Source organism: Camelus bactrianus, chromosome 34 (assembly GCF_048773025.1).
Source record: "Camelus bactrianus isolate YW-2024 breed Bactrian camel chromosome 34, ASM4877302v1, whole genome shotgun sequence".
NCBI lineage: Eukaryota > Metazoa > Chordata > Mammalia > Artiodactyla > Camelidae > Camelus > Camelus bactrianus.
In genome coordinates, this window is record NC_133572.1 from 13,209,038 (window position 1) to 13,227,122 (window position 18,085).

Here is an 18,085-nt window from a genome sequence, read left to right on the forward strand (position 1 = left end):
GATGGACTTTTCCTGAAACATCAACCTCCCCTCCAAATGATGGTTTTCTGTTTTATAATGCACGTATGTTTCTTAATTCTTTTCACCCCTCAAAAGCTAAAGTTATATCATTGCTTTGGTAGTGATGCGGCTGACTGGGTAGGGATCAGAACACAATCGCTTTGCCTTCACCAAGTTACCATTGTGTCTTAAAGAAAAAGTACAACATGACCAAAATTTTGTCCGAGTTCACACCATTTCCTCTCATCCTTCTCTTTTCCTTCTATTAATATCTTCTCTTCTCTAGAGGTCATCTAGAATGAAATGTGCTTGTTCTCTTATTCTGTTCTCTAAAGCCAGGAAGGAAATCAATTTGATAAAGAAGTTCACATTGAAATATTGATAATATCACTCCTGAGTATTTAAAATGAAGATACATGTGGAAATTCATGGGATATAAATTTTCTCAAGTAGTAGGCACTTCTCTGCTTCTCTAGAAAAACAGTTTTGGTGGTTCTGCCAATGGTGCACAGTCTTTTAAAATACCAACCTCCAGGCTTCTCTCCCTGAGACCCTGATTTATTTGGTAAAGACTAAGGACTATGTAAAAGATTTAACCAAAACGTTTTCCTCTTTGGGTGAACTGACAAAGCTCAGAGCCAAATTTGTGGCCCATCTCTAGCAAAGGTTTTGGGTCAAAATGTCTCCATTGTGGGTCAAAGTCTTACTGATAGTTTCTTTTCACTTTTCTTATCTTCATGTTCTCTGTCTTGATTTCCTTAGTTATTGTGTATAATCCTGTTTTGCTTAATAAGCTGTCTACTATTCATTCTAGAACAAAGTATCAAAAAATAAACAAATTGGAAAGGAGAAATCATAGCTTAACTCAAAGAAATGAACTCTAGTAGAATTCATATTTATCAATAAAGTACACAGCCAGGGAGAAAAGTTGTGTTCAGAGCTTCTTGGAGCTGTTTAAGGCACCCATGTTTGTTGACATCCTCACCTAACAGGTGAGTCCCATTAATTTCAGTGTCGTTTCTACATGTCTTATACCAAGCCCTTTCCTAGTCTTGAGAATTGATCTTGCAGCCTGCAAACAACAGTGTGTGTTAAAATCCTCTATCAGTCTATACCAGCCCTTCAACAAGCGTTGTGAATATAATCGTAACGACTCAGAATTTGTAAGATTCTGAATGGCTCCTAATGATCCAAGAAGTATTAAATTATGTTCAATTGTCGTTTAAGTGAATTTGTAATTGCTAAGATTTCTGGGCAAGTTGGTACTATAATTTATGGGTGATGGAGGAAGCAGCAACATCCACAATAATAATACTAAAACCAGGAAGCAGTTAATAGTAGTCCTATGTGTTAGGGCTCTGTCTACCCTCACACAACAACTCTATAGTCATAAATAAATAGTATGTCCCCATCTTACAGATCAGGAAACTGACCCTCCACCACCTTCCAAAAGAACACTCTTTAAGAATCCCAAGGGCCAGCCCATACTTCATACTAAATACACCAGACCTCTGGGGAACACTACAGAGTTGCAGGCATCAGTCACTTTAGAACTTTCCGAGGTGATATCCCTAGCTGGCCCAGGTTGACAATGAGTGCTCTTGAAAACGAATACATAGACAACCTTAGCTTAGTTTCTCACAGAAAAACCTTCTGTCAACTATGCTTTGGAGCTTTCATTGAGGATCTGTACAAAAAACAAACCCCCAATCTGTTCTATGAAACATGCTCCTGCATTGGCTGGAAAACCACTATGTGACGCAATAGGCCCCACACGTCATATGATAATTTTTTTCTTTTATACAATTTGTTACTTGGAGGACGGTTCCTTTTTCAGAACTGTTATCCTTTCCCGTCTATCAAATGTAGAGAATTATATGACATTTTGTGTTTTCTTTTTCTACCTTAACTTCCGAGATGCTCACAGCTAAGCCAACATTTTTGGTTTCAGAACCAAATCATACCTATTTTGAATAGCATGTATTTTTTTCTTCCTTTCGTTCTTGGTTTGAATTTCTTTTTTAATTAGACCTATGCTGCCTATAAGAGAGATTTTTTTTTTAAGGCTAATGGGATCAAATTTATTTATTTATTTACTTACTTACTTACTGAGTGCCCAGATTGACATATAATTTTATACAAATGCTGATCTGAGATAATTCAGCCCCTAAATTATATGGTTTATTTCCATGGAGTAGCATAGGAGGAATCAGACTAGCCAGACATTATTGACTGCTGACTGTTAATGACAAATTGCCTTAAGGCAGCCTAGCATATTGAAATGTTAGATTAAAATACAGACACATCTATAGCAACCAAAAGGTAAATTATGTAGAATTTAAAATGTTTATATTTGCCTTTAGTGATTGCATCCCTCTTTTTCTTGCCATTGCTTTGTTTCTCTTCTTTGTCATTTGTGACGGTCTCAGCGCTATTCTCTACTCCTTCCTTTGGAAGCGTTTTGGGCAAAAAGAAAAAAGGAATGGCAGTGAGCACATTCACTCCTGCACAAACCAAAAAGCCAAACCACCATGCACCAACCCAACGAGTATCAGTGGGGGTTATGGTCAGAGCATCTGTAAAGAGATACACACATATTTTATTAGCTTAAGTCATTGCTTCCTGTATGAACAATACAAAATTATTAAAATTATAATTGTCAGGTTCTATCCAAGTATGGAATTGATACATAATTCAGACACTGATAAAACTTCTCTGACAATAAGTGATATTACACTATTGTCTAGCGATAAATGAGTTTGACTATCTGTCCTATTGTGTAAGGAATTTATAAACAGGTATTTATTAAATAACTACAAGGTCTGTTTCGCTATCCACAAATGATTGCTTATATTAAAAAAAATTTCAAACCTATATGCTTAACTCTTTTGAAAACAAGAAATACTATTTTGGTGCAGTAGAAAGAGCGCCGGATTTTGAGTCGGAAGATCAGCGTTTTATCTTGCTCTCCTGCTCCCTGGTTTGAAACACTGAAAATTATTTAAATGCCTTCACTTCAGTTTGGTCACCTGGAAAGTGGAAATAATCTATGTAGCTGTGTAAAGTAACAATTAAATGTGATAACATACCTGAAGATGCTTGAGACAGCTAATAAATAGATTTTATTGAGTTACCTGTTTTCACAGATCCAGTGTCAACATAAATATTTGCACAGAACGATGCTAATGAGAGTCCAATCAAAGGACCAATGATCGCTCCTGTTTCTATAAACCCTAAAAATAAAGGAAAATATAAAGTTATATATAGTTTATACATCCACATACAGAGTTCTAATCCCATGAAGAGTTTGAAGATTGAATTGTTTTTACCTTAGACTTTTTTGTACTCAATCTGTACTGAATGTATTTGATCTGTAAGAAAATTAAGCTTGGTGTATGTATAAATAGCAAGGCTGTTTCTTTAAATGTTGAAAAAAGAGCCCCATCGTTTGAAGCCACTTTCTCTAGGGCTCCAAATTCTCTCTCACGCTGGGTTACAGGTAAAGATGTGCTGTAGTAGCGTAAGCTGGGATCTTGTTATTGACAAAGTTACAACACAGAGCACAATTCTTGTGATGCCTTCCGTAGTCATACTTTTAGAAGAATTTTAAAGCAATACCATGTTATGATAAATTCCTTGTGGCATATTCCTCAGAAAAGCTTCACTCCCAGATCTGCAGCTGGAAACCTCCTCTGGCTCTGTCCTCACCATTGCTGATAATTCTCTTCCCTCTTCTCACCACCTCCTTTCTCAGCCTCCACATTCTTCTCTTCCAATTCCATCAGTCCCCTCTGTCCTCGCCGGACTCGTTACACATCTGGGCCATTAGCATCAGCTATCTCGTGACTCGTCTAGACCTCTGACTCTATGCTGAGCCCTCTCCACTTACTGAAAATCCAGGCATGAGCTTCTTCAACTTTCTTCCTCTTTACTTCAAAATGTGTCTTCTTCTATTGCCTCTGCCTTCTCCACGGTTCTAGAGGCTAGTCCAACCAGTACACACCTGACTTCTTGATGCTAATCCTTTCTGTCTTCTCTGAGGTCTTGCTCAGCCAAACGCTCCCTCTTGTGTACTTGTCCAGTCGCCCCCATCCACTGATTTCTACAATGTCTCAAATCCACGCTGATTTCTTTCCTGTCATTACATTTGCCTTCGCTGCCTCACCACTCACCCATTCCACTCGAATCCTTTCACATTCTACTCAAAATCCTCTCTGATAGCCCCCGTGATTTCTTTGCCACTTATCCAGTGTCCTTCTCTGGTCTTCATCCTCTTAACTGGCCAACTTTCTTTTAACATTTTCCTCCTAAGTCCCCTGAACTTATACGTTCACTTATTGCTTTATTTTTTCCCTTATGACGACCCCTTCTTTAAAATTTCTCCCTCCTACTCTGCTACTTAAGTAGAAGTGTTCCCTAGTATTTTATTCCAGGATCTCTCACTGTATGGTATGTGACCTCCCATAGCAACCTTATTTCTCCCTCTTCATTTTATTTATTGTCTCTGTATAGGTGATCCTGAAACTTTATGTCTAGTTTTTATGTTTCTCCTAAAACACCAAACTGTTTTCTTGATGTATGGCTAATTGATATATAGTTATTTAATTAGACACAGACTTATCCACTTATTTCATTTTTTCCCTAAATTTCATGTAATCTTTCAAATTTAATTATATACACATATTTATCAAATTTTATTGATTTATAATTATGTAGTTACTTATATACTAAACCTTATATGGACCATGTCTTATTCATCTTAGGACATATAGAGATGATCACAGTTGTTTCTATATATTATATACTGTTATATTTGTTTAAGAAAATAACACATGTTATAACAAGATGTTTGTTAATCTCTAGCAGGTAAGCATTTTGTTGTCTTTCAGTATAAGTATGTGAAGGGATTTGAAAGAACTGAAATAGAAAAACACTGAAAAAGATTATTGCCAAATAATCAAAAATTACCAAAAGTTGCTTGAGGTAATTGTTCCTAAATATTTTAATCTCATTATGTGCAGCTCCATTCCTGTCTTCTCTCACCCTCTTTGACTTTTCCGGTTTTAAAAAGATATTTCTACATTAACAGCAAAATGTCTCTCTGCTCAAAGTTATGATTATATAACCAATAACAGATGGAATAACTAAAGATATAAGCAAGTTATACATATTAAATTGAGAATATTTAGGAGATTGCAAGACAACATACAAAGGTGGATCTTACGTTGCCTGTTGTGGGAGGTATTGATAGATTTTAGAAAAGGAAATTTCAGGAAACATAACCAAAAGTATGAAGACAGATATTTGTGAAAAATATGAAACAATCTGTTGTTATAGAGAAACTTTTAAGAAAACTAAATAGATACATTGATTGCAGCTATGGGTAATAAGTGGGGAGCTCACATTTAATAAATAAACACTCAGTACATTTCATGAGCATGAAAGAGAAGACAGAATGTTTGAGAAAAATTTTACTGTGAAAATGGTTATAAGAAATTGATTAAAAACACTAGAGATAAAATGACCAATAAAGAAGTTATAATAATCTACATGTGAAGTAATGAAGACCTGAACAAAAACAGAGATCATGAAAATAGTGAGAAGTTTTGAATATGAGACATTTTAGAGAAAACATTGGTAAATCTCAACAGATTGAGTATAGAGTTGTGCCAAGGAAATGGGGGAGTCAAATAGAACTCCAGGGTCACTAGATTAATGGTATTTTCAATAGTAAAAAAGCAGATTTAGCAAAGTGGCCTATTTGGAGGTAGCCTGTAATTGCTTCATTCAACTGACTTTAATTGATGGCCAGCTGTGCCAAAGCTCTCTGATTATCATTCTGGAAATCGCTGAGTTTAAACAAAGAACCAATATCCACCCTCAAGGAATTTACTGTCCCGGAAAGAGGCTAAGGCAGATTTTCCAACTCACCAATATATAAAGGAGAGTTTTCAGATTTGGCAAAATCTTCTATGTAGGAAATGCCCAAAGGCATGATGGGAGTTTCACCAATTCCACGTATAATATTTCCAACCAGTACATACACCCACATTAATGATTTAACTTCCTTCACACACTCTGCATCAAAAGCAAAAAAGACATGGCATTAGTGTTTTGATAGTGAAGTATCAGCAATACTTAATTCGAAGTTTTTGGTAAGCATTTCACAGTTCTTATGCGAGCATGGCACCTTGCCAACAATGCACGTTACTATCCTGGCCGTGACTCACTCATCGGGCCAGTCCTCTTGCATTGTCGGGCACAGTCTTATGTATGGCCGACAATCAGCGGTGTGCTGGGGCCCATTTCTACTGCGCTGGGAGAGCTGAGTATACGCATCTCTTCCCAGTTCGGTGTTTAGTGATAACTTATGGGAAGTTTGATGGGGGTATTTATACCACTGACAAACACTGAAACTCAGGGCTTTTCTTTTCCCTGCAGAGAGCTAATTTACCACCAACTACTTAACTCAGTTAGCTGCTATAAGTGCTTTCCTATTTATATACCAACTTCGGAAATAGGGAAAAAAACCGTAAATATCCTTCCCTAGAACTGACACTGTATTTATAAGATTTGAATGAGTCTCACTGAATTTTGAATTCTCTGCAGTTCTAATTGCTTTATAGAAACTAAAAATATTTCACATTTTCCCTATAGAGCTTAGTATATACTGTTACCACCGAATAACTTTTTAAAAAAAATTGGAGTATAGTGACTTACACTATTATTTTAGTTTCAGGTGTACGACACAGTGATTCAATATTTTTTAGATTATACTCCGTGTAAAGTTATTATAAGATGTGGGCTATATTCCCTGTGTTGCACATTACATTCTTTGATCTTATTTATTTTATACCTAGTAGTTTGTACCTCTAAACCCCCTTCCCCTTTTTTCCCCCTCCCACCCCTCTCCCCACTGGTAACCACTAGTTTGTTTTCTGTATCTGTGAGTCCATTTCTGTTTTGTTATACTCATTCACTTGTTTTATTTTTTTACATTCCACATAAAAGTGAAAACATACAGTATTTCTCTTTCTCTGACTTATTTCACAAAGCATAATCCTCTCCATGTTCATATATGTTGTTGCAAATGGAAAAATTTCATTCTTTTATATGGCTGAGTAATATTCCTGTGTGTGTGTGTGTGTGTGTGTGTGTGTGTGTGTGTGTGTTACATCTTCTTTATTCATTCATCTATTGATAGACACTTAGGTTACCTCCATATCTTGGCTATTATAAACATGCCACTATGAACATTGGAGTGCATATATCTTTCTGAATAAGTGTTTTTGTTTTCTTCAGATATATATCCAGGAGAAGAACTGCTAGATCCTATGGTAGTTCTAATCTGAATTTTCTGAGGACCCTCCATACTGTTTTCCACAGTGGCTGCACAAATTTACATTCCCAGCAACAGGGTACAAGGGTTGCCTTTCCTCCACATCCTAGCCAACGCTTGTTATTTGTTGTCTTTTTGATGCCAGCCATACTGGCAGGTGTGAAATGGTATCTCATTGTGGTTTTTGATTTGCATTTCCCGGATGATTAGTAAGCTGCACCACCCACAGATGTGAGGGTCCTGAGCACAGCTGGGTCTGGAAATTTCTTGTGAGGCCATCTCACAGTCATTCTCCATTCAGAAAAGTCATAGTCTCCATTTCTGGGTATTCACATTTTTATCTATGGTGAGCACAATTATTTGTGTCTAGAGATCATAGGCAAACCCGAAGTTTCCTTTAGGGCAAAACTGAAAATATCAGGTTATCAAGGAACCAACACATTTTCCTGGAGATACACCAGACTGGGAAGGCTTTGTTTATCTACTACAATGCACATTAAAAGAAATAGGAAATAAGACTTGAGTTAGTTTTGGCAAAAGCCAGCTCAAGGAGAGAACACAGGCCCTTGTTGATGTCCCAGTTTTCCTTTGTTTCCCCAGGAGTTTCCTTTGGGTTAGAATTTCTGAGGCAGTTATTCTTAAATTCTTTTAAACTATTTTGGTTCCCTCTGATTCCATGCTGGCAGTGAAAGCCCCAAACTTGGGGACCATCGTAGCTTCCAGTAATACGAATCCAGCATAGAAATGTCCCTGGCACAGGAGAGAAAAATGTTCTGGTCTGAGGTAAATCAACAGGGTCACCTCCAGACTAAGTATTACAATATTATATAGGTTCCCCCAGCACACGAAGGGGCGGAGGCAGGAATGTTGGCGCTGGGACGGCAGGAAGCTGGAAGAAGTACCACTGTTGTGTTCTACTGTGAAGTAGCATCTCAGGTAAAGAGGGAGAAGTGGGGCAGAAAGACAAGTTCCTAGTTCAGCAGAAAGAGAGGAGAGCAAATCAGAACTCCAGCATCCTCGCCTGCTTTCTCTGCTATAGAATGTCAGTCATATGACACAAATTGTTTGAACTTTGTTTCTGCATCAATTTCCTGTCTTGATAATTGTATAGACCAGATAATCAGCAGAGACCCATCCTTCTAAAATACTTTCCTCTGTGGAATTAACTCCGCAGTGGTCCTTGGATGGGTGTCTTTGACTTATTTTTAAATGACCGTTTAAAAAAGTAGACAAGGCAATCTTTATAAGTACATTCAAATAAAGAGGAATAACATTCTGTGTTATTCGCCATTCCTATTTCCCCACCACGATCGCCTCTAAAATCCCTGAGGGAAAAAAGTATGTTTTTGTTTATTTACGTTACTTAACCAAACCCAACAAGTCATTCAGAGCCCCTCCACAGAAAGTGTTGAGTTACAAATCAACTAAAGCCGAAAAATGAAGTAGGCAGACAACCTGGATTCTCTGTTGGTTTGAAAATCTTCTGGGTTCCATTTTCCATACACAAGAAACTCTTTGAGGACAAATTGTCTGCAACTGAAACTGTAGATTCATATTCATATCTGTTTGAACAGAGGGAAGACATGTTTATGTCAGGGAGCCAACAAGGACAGTGTGAACATTGTGAAGACATTAACTCCTTCTTCGCTTAAGACACAACAGCCAAACCCAGTAAAGCAGACATCTTTCCATCTTTGCCACCTAATCACCAGAGATTGTCATCATCAACAGTAAACTTGCCACTCACCGTAAATGTGCTATTCATTGACCACTTGCTTTTAATTATCTATATCTGTATGACCTACCTTTTAGATTATATACTATCAAACTTCTGTGCTATTTTAGGTGATTGTTTCCTGGAAATAATTACTGTGGGATAAGGAACAAAAACTAAGAAAAATAATAGACTCTACAAAGTATAATTAAGAAGATAAAGGCTTCGGGGGAAAAACAACACAACAAAACAGCTCTCCAATGTGGGCTTCTCTGAGGTTTGCTCATAAAGAAATATACCCCCACTTTCTGAGAATTCAGACAATAATTGCTTCACGCATTCATCGGTCCTCAAGAAAAACAAGACATCTGCCCATCGTAATGAGAGACTTCTGGAAACTCAAACACTGTGACAGTGCCATGTGATGACTTTCTCTCTTCTCATAAGAACAAAAGGGTTAACAGATTGTGACTATGTACCTTAGGTAAATTACCACAAAATTCATATGCCCTTTCTCAGAAGGTAAATTACAAGCTGCAATAATGGAAGAAAATTGGCCCAGATAAGTCTCTCTTTGTTAGAAATTATGCTAGCTTGGTTTCTATATTTCTATTAGATAAGAAAAAGCCAAACAAAACAAAACAAAACAAAACACACACACACAAAACCAAAAAAACCTAGCCCTTCTGAGTTCCAAATGAGCTAAAGGATATTATGCTTGGAGGTCACTAATAGTTCTAATTTCTGTGCAATAGAGCATAATATAAAGGGTCAAAATAACTTCCCCTTAGAGCAACTGCCCAGTCATGCCCATACAGTTCGGCTGTGAAGTGTGGACAAGACGTCCATCTCCATACCTATGATCCCATGAGATATGCCAGCTTCAGACAAAAAATATAACACCTTTGGCAGAGGGTAGAAAAAAGATAAAGAACAGCTGAATATTACTTGATGTCGTCTTAGGATAGGAAATAAAAAAGACGGTAATAACTCCTTGCCTGGAAACTTCTGATTGCTTCAGAAATACCTAAGAAGATAACATATCTTTTTCATTTAATTTATCCATTAAAGCCCAATAACTCATTCGAAGTCCATTCATCCCCAAACTATCAGCAAAATGACAGTTCATGGATTTTAAAATGGAAAAGGAAAAGGCTTACAAGGGTATTAAGCAAGAGAAAAATCTACGTATTTAAAAGTGAGGTTCCCACTCCCACCTGGCTGGTAGCTAAGTTTCCACGTCTCAGGCAACAGATTGGAGAATCCCTGCCTGGGATAACTGACACGTGATGGGCAGTTCTGCACCATCTATAAATTATCCAGTCCCTGTGCTGTGAAGAAGTCCTCCATTAACCAAGTTCCACACATGTTAGCTTGGTGTTGTTATTTCTCTCTCTTAAATGTGAAGAGCTAATCAAGAACCATGGGATACACGAAGGAAGCCTATCACAGAAAGAGAGACAAAGCAGATTAAAAAAACCATACACTTGAAGGAGACAGAGACATGATGACAGATGAAAAAATGTAGCTGGAAAAAGACATTGCATTCTTGAAATAAGCAAGATGTTCCTTACAAAGATACAATCAAGGAACAAGAGTTCTTGAAAATTAAAAATATGATAGCAAAAATTAGAAATCCATTCAAAGGTTTGGAAGATAAAGTTAAAGAAATCTCCCCCTTCCAAAATAACAAGAAGACAAAGAGATAGAAAATTAGCTAGAAACGATGAGAAAAATGGAAGTTTAATTCAGGATGTAACAACATTCAAGAACTAGTCAAAGTTCTAGAAAGAAAGAATAGAAGGGGAGAGGTGGATGGATATTATCAAAGAAAGAATACAAGGAACTTTTACAAATGTCTGATTGAGGGCACCTAGTAAAACAGAGCAAAAGGATTTATACCAAGACAGTTATAAAAATTCAGACTCTGGAGTTTAAAGAAAACCCCAATATCTCTCAGAGAAAAGAAACCTGTCACAAGGGTTAGGATGACATAAGATTTTCAACAGTAACACTAGAAGCTAGAAAACACATGGGAACAATGTCTTAATTCCTACAAAAAACACGTCAAACTAGACCTTTATACCAGTCAAACTATCAACCAAGTATGGGATAGAAGAGGAATACTTTCAGATGTTCAAGGTCTTAAACCTTTTAATTCCCTTACACACTTTCTCAGAAACCTATTAGATTATGTTTTCCGCAGAAAGGAGTAAGAGTAAAAAGGAAAGCAGAAGATGTGATACCCAGGAAATAAGTTACTGAATGGAAGAAAGAGGCAAAAAAAAAAAAAAAAAAAAAAAAAAAAAAAAAAAATCCCAAGGAGAAGGATGAGTGAAAATTTCAAGGAAGCAGCCCTGCGGGGGCCTGGAGGGCTCCCAGTTCAGATGGCAGATGGAGAATTGATGGTGAAATGGAGAATTGATGGAGAGGTATCTCAAAGACAAAGGTGAACCCTTTGAAATAATATATGAGGATATTGAAAAGACATTGCCCTACCAGTAGAGAGTTTGGTGATGATTAGTAAGAAATAAAAAGGAAATGAATCAAATAAAAAAGTGAGGCAATATTAAATCCAAGGAAAATAAAAAGTAAAATAAGAAAGGAATAATAACAGCATGGTTCAGCTGAAATATGAAATATATTTATGTAGTCATACACATGGGATAGTAAATATGATTTTATAGTAGGAAGTCAATATATATATAACATAACACTAAAGCACCGAAAACAAAAAGAGTTAACATTTACTTAGAAAAATGGAAACAAATAGCTGAAGAAAGAGCTAAAAGGGCTGGGGGGCCTCTGGAAAGCCATAATACGAGCAATGTCGAAGGAGCAGGGGTAAACTCTTTTTTTCTTTCCATGTAAGTCTTTAGTATAATTTTATTTTTTACAGATTTGCACACATACTACTTTTGTAAAAATTAAAAATCAACCTTCAGACAGGTCTGTCTCTTGATGACCTCTAATTAAACAGAAATTCAACTATAATTAGAAGTTTCTAATTAATCCTTAGAAAGGGGTAATCCTAAATTTTGCCTGGTCCTAAGAATCTTTTCATCAGATCAACTCCATGAAAGACTTGTCCTAAATCCCTGTTTTGTAAAATTGACCTGTAAGTGGGGACCAGACAGCCAAGAGCAGAAAACAGGCGTGTGCAACAGAACCTGTGCCTGGCAGTTCCCCTTACAGTGCTCAGTGCCTTTAGAAGCATCGTTTCTAGAAAGGAAATCCAAGCTTCGTTTCCTGCAGCTGAAAGCTGAACCTAAAAAGTCATCAGAAACTGCGCTACTTACCGGTTCATGAGGAAATGAGGTAGTGACTGTAAGAAACACCCTAGGCCCATAACCACACATCCAACACCAATCATTATGGGTCTATGCAGTTTAGTTCCAAAGTAACTCACAAATATAATCAACAAAAGATTTCCTAGGGAAAAATTGAGATGAAAAGATGAATATTTCAGTTAAATGTGAGCAAAGTCTGAATTAACAGCCTCACCCAATCATTTGCCATCGAGCATTTATTGCATTAATAAATATCTTAAATACTGGGACTGGTGCTAGGAGGGGCATGAAATAATAAATGAATAAGACACAGCTCCTGCCCTGAAAGGAGGCTCTGTTTCACAGTGTCTTTTAACAGGGATTCTTGACTTGTAATCTACAAATCCCGAAGAAGCCCATGGACAGAAACCAGGCATTCTATGAACTTGAATGAGAAACAAAAATTGCATCTGTATTTTCACTGACTTTATTAAGTATTAGTGTTTTCTTTGACAGTGAAAGAAGACACAAACTATGGTAGTATTAATGGTACCTACGATTTTTTTTCACCAATTATCACCAATACATGTTACAGATATTTGCACAGGACATTACAGTTGCTTCAGATACCTCAAAATATTATTGACACTGATGATGACTTCAAAATTGGTGGAGATATTGTTACTTATTGTGTTGGTAAAAAGTACAAAAATTAGGGGGAGGGGTATATATAGCTCAGTGGTAAAGCGCATGCTTAGCATGGCCAAGGTCCTGGGTTCAATCCCCAGTACCTCCACTGACAAAAAAAAAGTACAAAAATTATTATATGACAAGTTGTTTTTAATATTTTGCTAATTTACTTAAACATAACTGGCTTCCTTTGTAACCATATGGCTTTCATTTTATACAATTAAAATATTATCCTGAGATCATCTGGTACCAGATTGCCAAAGAGGTCCTTGGCACAGGAATATTAATAACTTCTGACAATCTCTTAGCGACTCTCTGTTGCCCAGAGGATAAAAAGTAAGTTCCACAGCCAGCACTCAAAGCTCTCCATAGCCCATCTCTCACCTTTGCCCATTTCTCCATTCTTGAATCCTAATAATTCCCACCTTAAGCTTGGCCGGTCGATAATACTGGGTTGAATCTTGCGCCCCGCACGAGCTACCATGCTGTTTCATCCTTATGCTTCTTCTTCTATTGGAATTCTCTTCACCCTCATCTAACCCTGTTTGTTCATTTGAAAAATTTGTACTTATCTTTCAAGAGACTGCCTCCCCTAAGTGAGGTTGTGTCCCTCCTCTGTGTTTCTATAGGACCTTGCATATATCTGTGTCACCAACCTGACTACATTCAATGACAGTTATTTTGCATCTGTGCTCTCTGTTAGACTGGACCGAGCAGCACCTGTTTCCGCTTTGTCTCTGCTCAGTCCTAGTTTTTCTTTCAGATCCTGATTAAAAATATTAAAGGCAATTTTCACCTCGAAGGAAGTAAAAACCATTACAAAACTATAAAGGAGTAGCTTTCATGTTTTTATGCTGCTTTGTTCACAGGAGAAATCTTTCCCTTCCTCGTTCCTTCTCTCTGTCCTCGCATCCTCCCAGTCAGCCACAGAAATCAGAGCCTGAGGACAGACTTTATTCTTCCCTAAAAGCTGTTTCTGAAATAAATTCAGGAAGATGCAAAACCAGTGTCTTCCTTCCTCTGCACTCAGACTAGAGAATTGTCAGCCTCCCAGAAACAAAAAGAGAGAAAATATATTCGCTTTTTCTTTTAGAAAATAGATCCCTTTGTTTTCCATGATATACTTTAAATACAAAGATAAAGCCCTAAAGGTTATCAAATAATAGATTAAATATAAGTACTCTAAATACTCTGCTACTCATGCTAGCTAACTGAAAAAAAACCTATTAAAATAAAAAGAAATTGTTTAATTTTAGAATACAAAGTCCTGTGATAACACACATGACAATGTTTAAGTGTTATTTGGGGATAATATTTAAATGAATTGTTTCTAAGCATATTCCAAAGTGAGCTAGGCTATTTCAGAAAACATATTCAGTCAGATTAAATGGCCTAAAACAGCAAATAAAGAGAATAAAATTCAGACTCGCTCCATTGATAAAATAATATATAAGAAGAACGTAATGCAAGAATAATTCATTACCAATCTCAAAGCTGCCATTTATAAATCCGACTAGGGATGTTGGGATGTTGAATTGTCTCTCTATTTGTGTGAGCATGGAATTCATAAAAGATCCAGATAGTGTTTTGGATACATATGCACATGTTATTGCCAACAGAAACATCTGGGGAGAAAAAAGGTATAAGAAAACATATGAGAAATTTATTCTTAAGTTGTATAATTGTCACCTTTGGATGAAATATCTTCTACCACAGGACCGATCGTCTCCAATTCAAGTACCTCTTGCATTTTCAAGAAGCTTTTAAAGGTAACCTTGACCACTCACTCCTTATCTTCCCACCCTGCTGTGTGCCTGCCTCTATGACAGCCTTCAGCACACACTTCATTTACGTGTTTGGATGCCTAAAACCTCCTCCTTCACTAGGCTACGAGCACCTTGATAATAGGAACTGTATGTAACTTACCTTTGTATCCTTGGTGTCTAGCAAATGCCTTGCTGATAGTAGGCACCCAGGACACCTTTAGTGAATTAATGACAGAGTAACTGTTCAAAAACATCTTAAAGAAATGTTCAGAGCTTTCACTTGAAAGTGAGCTGAATAGAAGATGAAATGCAACAGGATTAAATACACCTAAGTCAAAAGTTATCTGCACCAATTAGTTTGGGGAACTCTGAATAGAAATTTATGTCAAAAAGACCTGGGAAATTTAAATATCAAGCGCAATAGGAGTCAAAACTCACATTGTTATTTGTCTGATGAGACAGTTCAGATATTTCTCTAACTAATTGTCTTTTTACACTAAACATCATTTGTAGAAAATCTGTCATCACACTGTAAATCTTTGCGAAGCACATTGTTGAGAGTAAACAATTTTTTCATGGTTTTATAGTTCAGGTTTTATATGTAAAAGCAAGCAGGGTCTACCACATAAAGTGAAGACCATACTTGAGAGAATGATTTATTTTATGTAATATTTTCAGAAAGGAAACTAGATGAATCATGATCCCAACACTCTTTTCCTGAAACACCTAGATGAGCTGTCTAAACTGTAGGCTTCATTTCACAGAGTGAAAGCAACTAGTGACTATTCTGACTTGGGCTAGAGATGATCAGACTCCTTGTCTAATGCAAAATAATCTCTCTGTTTACAGATCTAGTCCCACCAGCTTTTAACAATGCCCTAGAGTTTGAAGCAAATTTGTTGAATACTTTGATACTTTCTAAAACATTTTGCTTAAGGAGCATATTTCTAGGGCCACATAAACAGAAAAATACAGCTGATTATTAAGCAATTGTCTCTTTTACCTGATAAACTTGTGCTGTCAATATTTTGCCATAGCATTCACGTCAATGTCTAAACCCAACAAACTCCAAAGTAATAATAAAAATAAAATTTAAAGATCAATTCTTTCTAAATAACACCTGACTTGACTTTTCTCCACAAATGCTATTAATAATAGCTAATATTTATTGACCCTTTACAGTTTTCTAGTCATTGTTCCAAGCACGTAAGAAGAAACAAATTCTATGAGATAAGAATATTGTTATTACCTCTTTCAGATGAGAAAATTGAAACACAAAGGGGTTAAGCAACTTGTCCAAGGTCACACAGCAACTAAGTAGTTGAACTTGGCACACACCTAGGAAGCCAGGGCCTCAATCTTTATTTCTAACCTCTTCATTTCAGGAGATGGACGTGAGAATTGAGGGATAATTTCAGGGGAGTTTTGAACAACAGTGTAATTCAAGTAGCATTTCGGGCAAAAGTAATTTTTACATCTATATCATGATTCTCCACTTTGTACATGCATAGATTTTTCCTACACGTGTATAAACAGAAAAACTTTTGAAGGGAAGAAAATTAGTGGCAGTGTCATAGTTTGGAAACCACCTGCAGGCACTAGCTGTAGAATCAAGACAATTTTCCCCAAGCCCTTGGTTTAAAATACAGATTTTGTTTGAAGGCAAAATGGCTTTGAAGCTCTGCAAAAAGAATTTGCTCTGAAATAGTCAAGAATACCAGAAACACCCAACCAAATGGGCATTTTTCTTATAGAGAATGATTGGTATGTTGCCCAAGCTCTAAGAAAACATTTGTTTTAGTGGGTCATTGTGAGGTCATCACTGCATACAGATCAATAAAGCTTTTGTGTCCAATGAACCATTTTCCAGGAGTGACCTCCACACTCCTCTGACCTAGAAGTCCCAGAAGGGTAAGAAATAAACTGGCCTTTGATTCAGGAAAAACAAGTCCTGCTCTAATATAATGTGTGCTTGAAAATGTTTACGACCCCGTCTTCCATTTAAATCCCCACAAAACTATTTCTGATTAAATTGCCTGAATCAATAATCCTACTTAGACACACTCTCAGTTACAAACCAACTTCATTAAAGCAAGAAATTATCGATGTATCAGGCCTTAGGACATCAATATTAGATCACTACATGAGGATATGAACAACTTTACAAGGTCTAAGTTTAAAAAATTTATATATGTATGGTACAATACATTTATCCACACAAAGCAAGTCCATACCTTCAACTTGGAAAGACATCTTATTCTATGAGTTTCAATTCTTTTCTCAGTTTCTCCCATGTTGCTCTTCCAAGTGTTCCAAGATATTTATGTTTTAAATCTTGATATTTCTTAGTTCTATTCTTTTAAGGAGACAAAAATCTATTAAATTTCTGACAAAATCATAAATAGTCATTCTTCTGAAGAAAATACTAAGTTTGAAGAACAGAATCAGAATCCATTGTATTACAAAAATACCTAGGAAGCTTCTGATTGAGATCTCGAAAGCAATGACGTTGGAGAAGATTTAGTTGTTAATTTTCCATTGAAAAAGTTACATCAAATCACTGTAGTTACTCTTTAGTGAGATTAAAGATTAGAATAATTTGTTATGGTCCCCTTGCAAAATAATGGCCACGTGGTTGAAACAAAGGTTTCATTTCTTTAGCCAAAACAAATAAAATCAAAGTGAACTCCTTGGACTTACATGAAAATGCTGCTTTTAAGAACACACAGACTTTGATTTGTGTTTGTGCTAAAAAATCTGCTTTAGCCAGCCTACCAAGGATCAAAAATCTCTATTTGGCCAGGTTCCCTCTTTGAGTTCTTTGCGTTCCAAGACTTCCCTGGAGTCTCAGGAAGGGAAACACTTTCTGGGGCACTGCTGATTCACGGAAACCTGGGGAGACAAGGAATTTTAATCATGGAAATTGCCTAAGTGAAAATAACAAATACATCTACGATCTGGAAAAGAATCCTACAGCTGCAAGTTAAGATGTAGGTTTAGGAGAAGATCAAACACATAAGAAGAAATCCATATGTATATCCACATATAATAAATGCAGATATATGTGTATCTATATATACAGGCACACATTTTATATGTAAATCAAAAAGATGACTTAAACTCTATTAAATTCTACTAACCCCTTGTCAAAGATTTTTGTCAATTTTGTGTCTTGAAACTAGGGCAATATTTTGTACCAAAACCAAAGTATTTCACTCTGACAATATTTATTCTAGTAAATCTACTTCAAGTTGCCAGATGCTATTTTAACAGTATCTCTGGCGTTAATTTATTAAAATCTTCTGAA

General features: G+C 36.5%; 1 protein-coding gene across 3 annotated transcripts in view; it reads right to left on the reverse strand.

Annotated features, from left to right (window-relative positions):
- The window catches only part of SLCO1A2 (solute carrier organic anion transporter family member 1A2), a 77,321-nt gene that overhangs the window by 14,940 nt on the left and 44,296 nt on the right, over nucleotides 1-18,085 (reverse strand). The window contains exons 2-9 of one of the 3 annotated variants that reach the window (XM_074357372.1): nucleotides 17,479-17,670; nucleotides 17,013-17,129; nucleotides 14,496-14,637; nucleotides 12,353-12,485; nucleotides 8,795-8,901; nucleotides 5,932-6,078; nucleotides 3,135-3,233; nucleotides 2,358-2,576 (exon numbers count right to left, since the gene is read on the reverse strand). In XM_074357372.1, coding sequence (XP_074213473.1) covers nucleotides 2,358-2,576; nucleotides 3,135-3,233; nucleotides 5,932-6,078; nucleotides 8,795-8,901; nucleotides 12,353-12,485; nucleotides 14,496-14,637; nucleotides 17,013-17,072 — 907 coding nt within the window. In that variant the 5' untranslated portion in view covers nucleotides 17,073-17,129; nucleotides 17,479-17,670. Of the gene's footprint in view, nucleotides 1-2,357; nucleotides 2,577-3,134; nucleotides 3,234-5,931; nucleotides 6,079-8,794; nucleotides 8,902-12,352; nucleotides 12,486-13,396; nucleotides 13,601-14,495; nucleotides 14,638-17,012; nucleotides 17,135-17,478; nucleotides 17,671-18,085 lie in introns of those variants that run through there. The other 2 variants (XM_010946502.3, XM_074357373.1) reach the window with 2 other exon arrangements.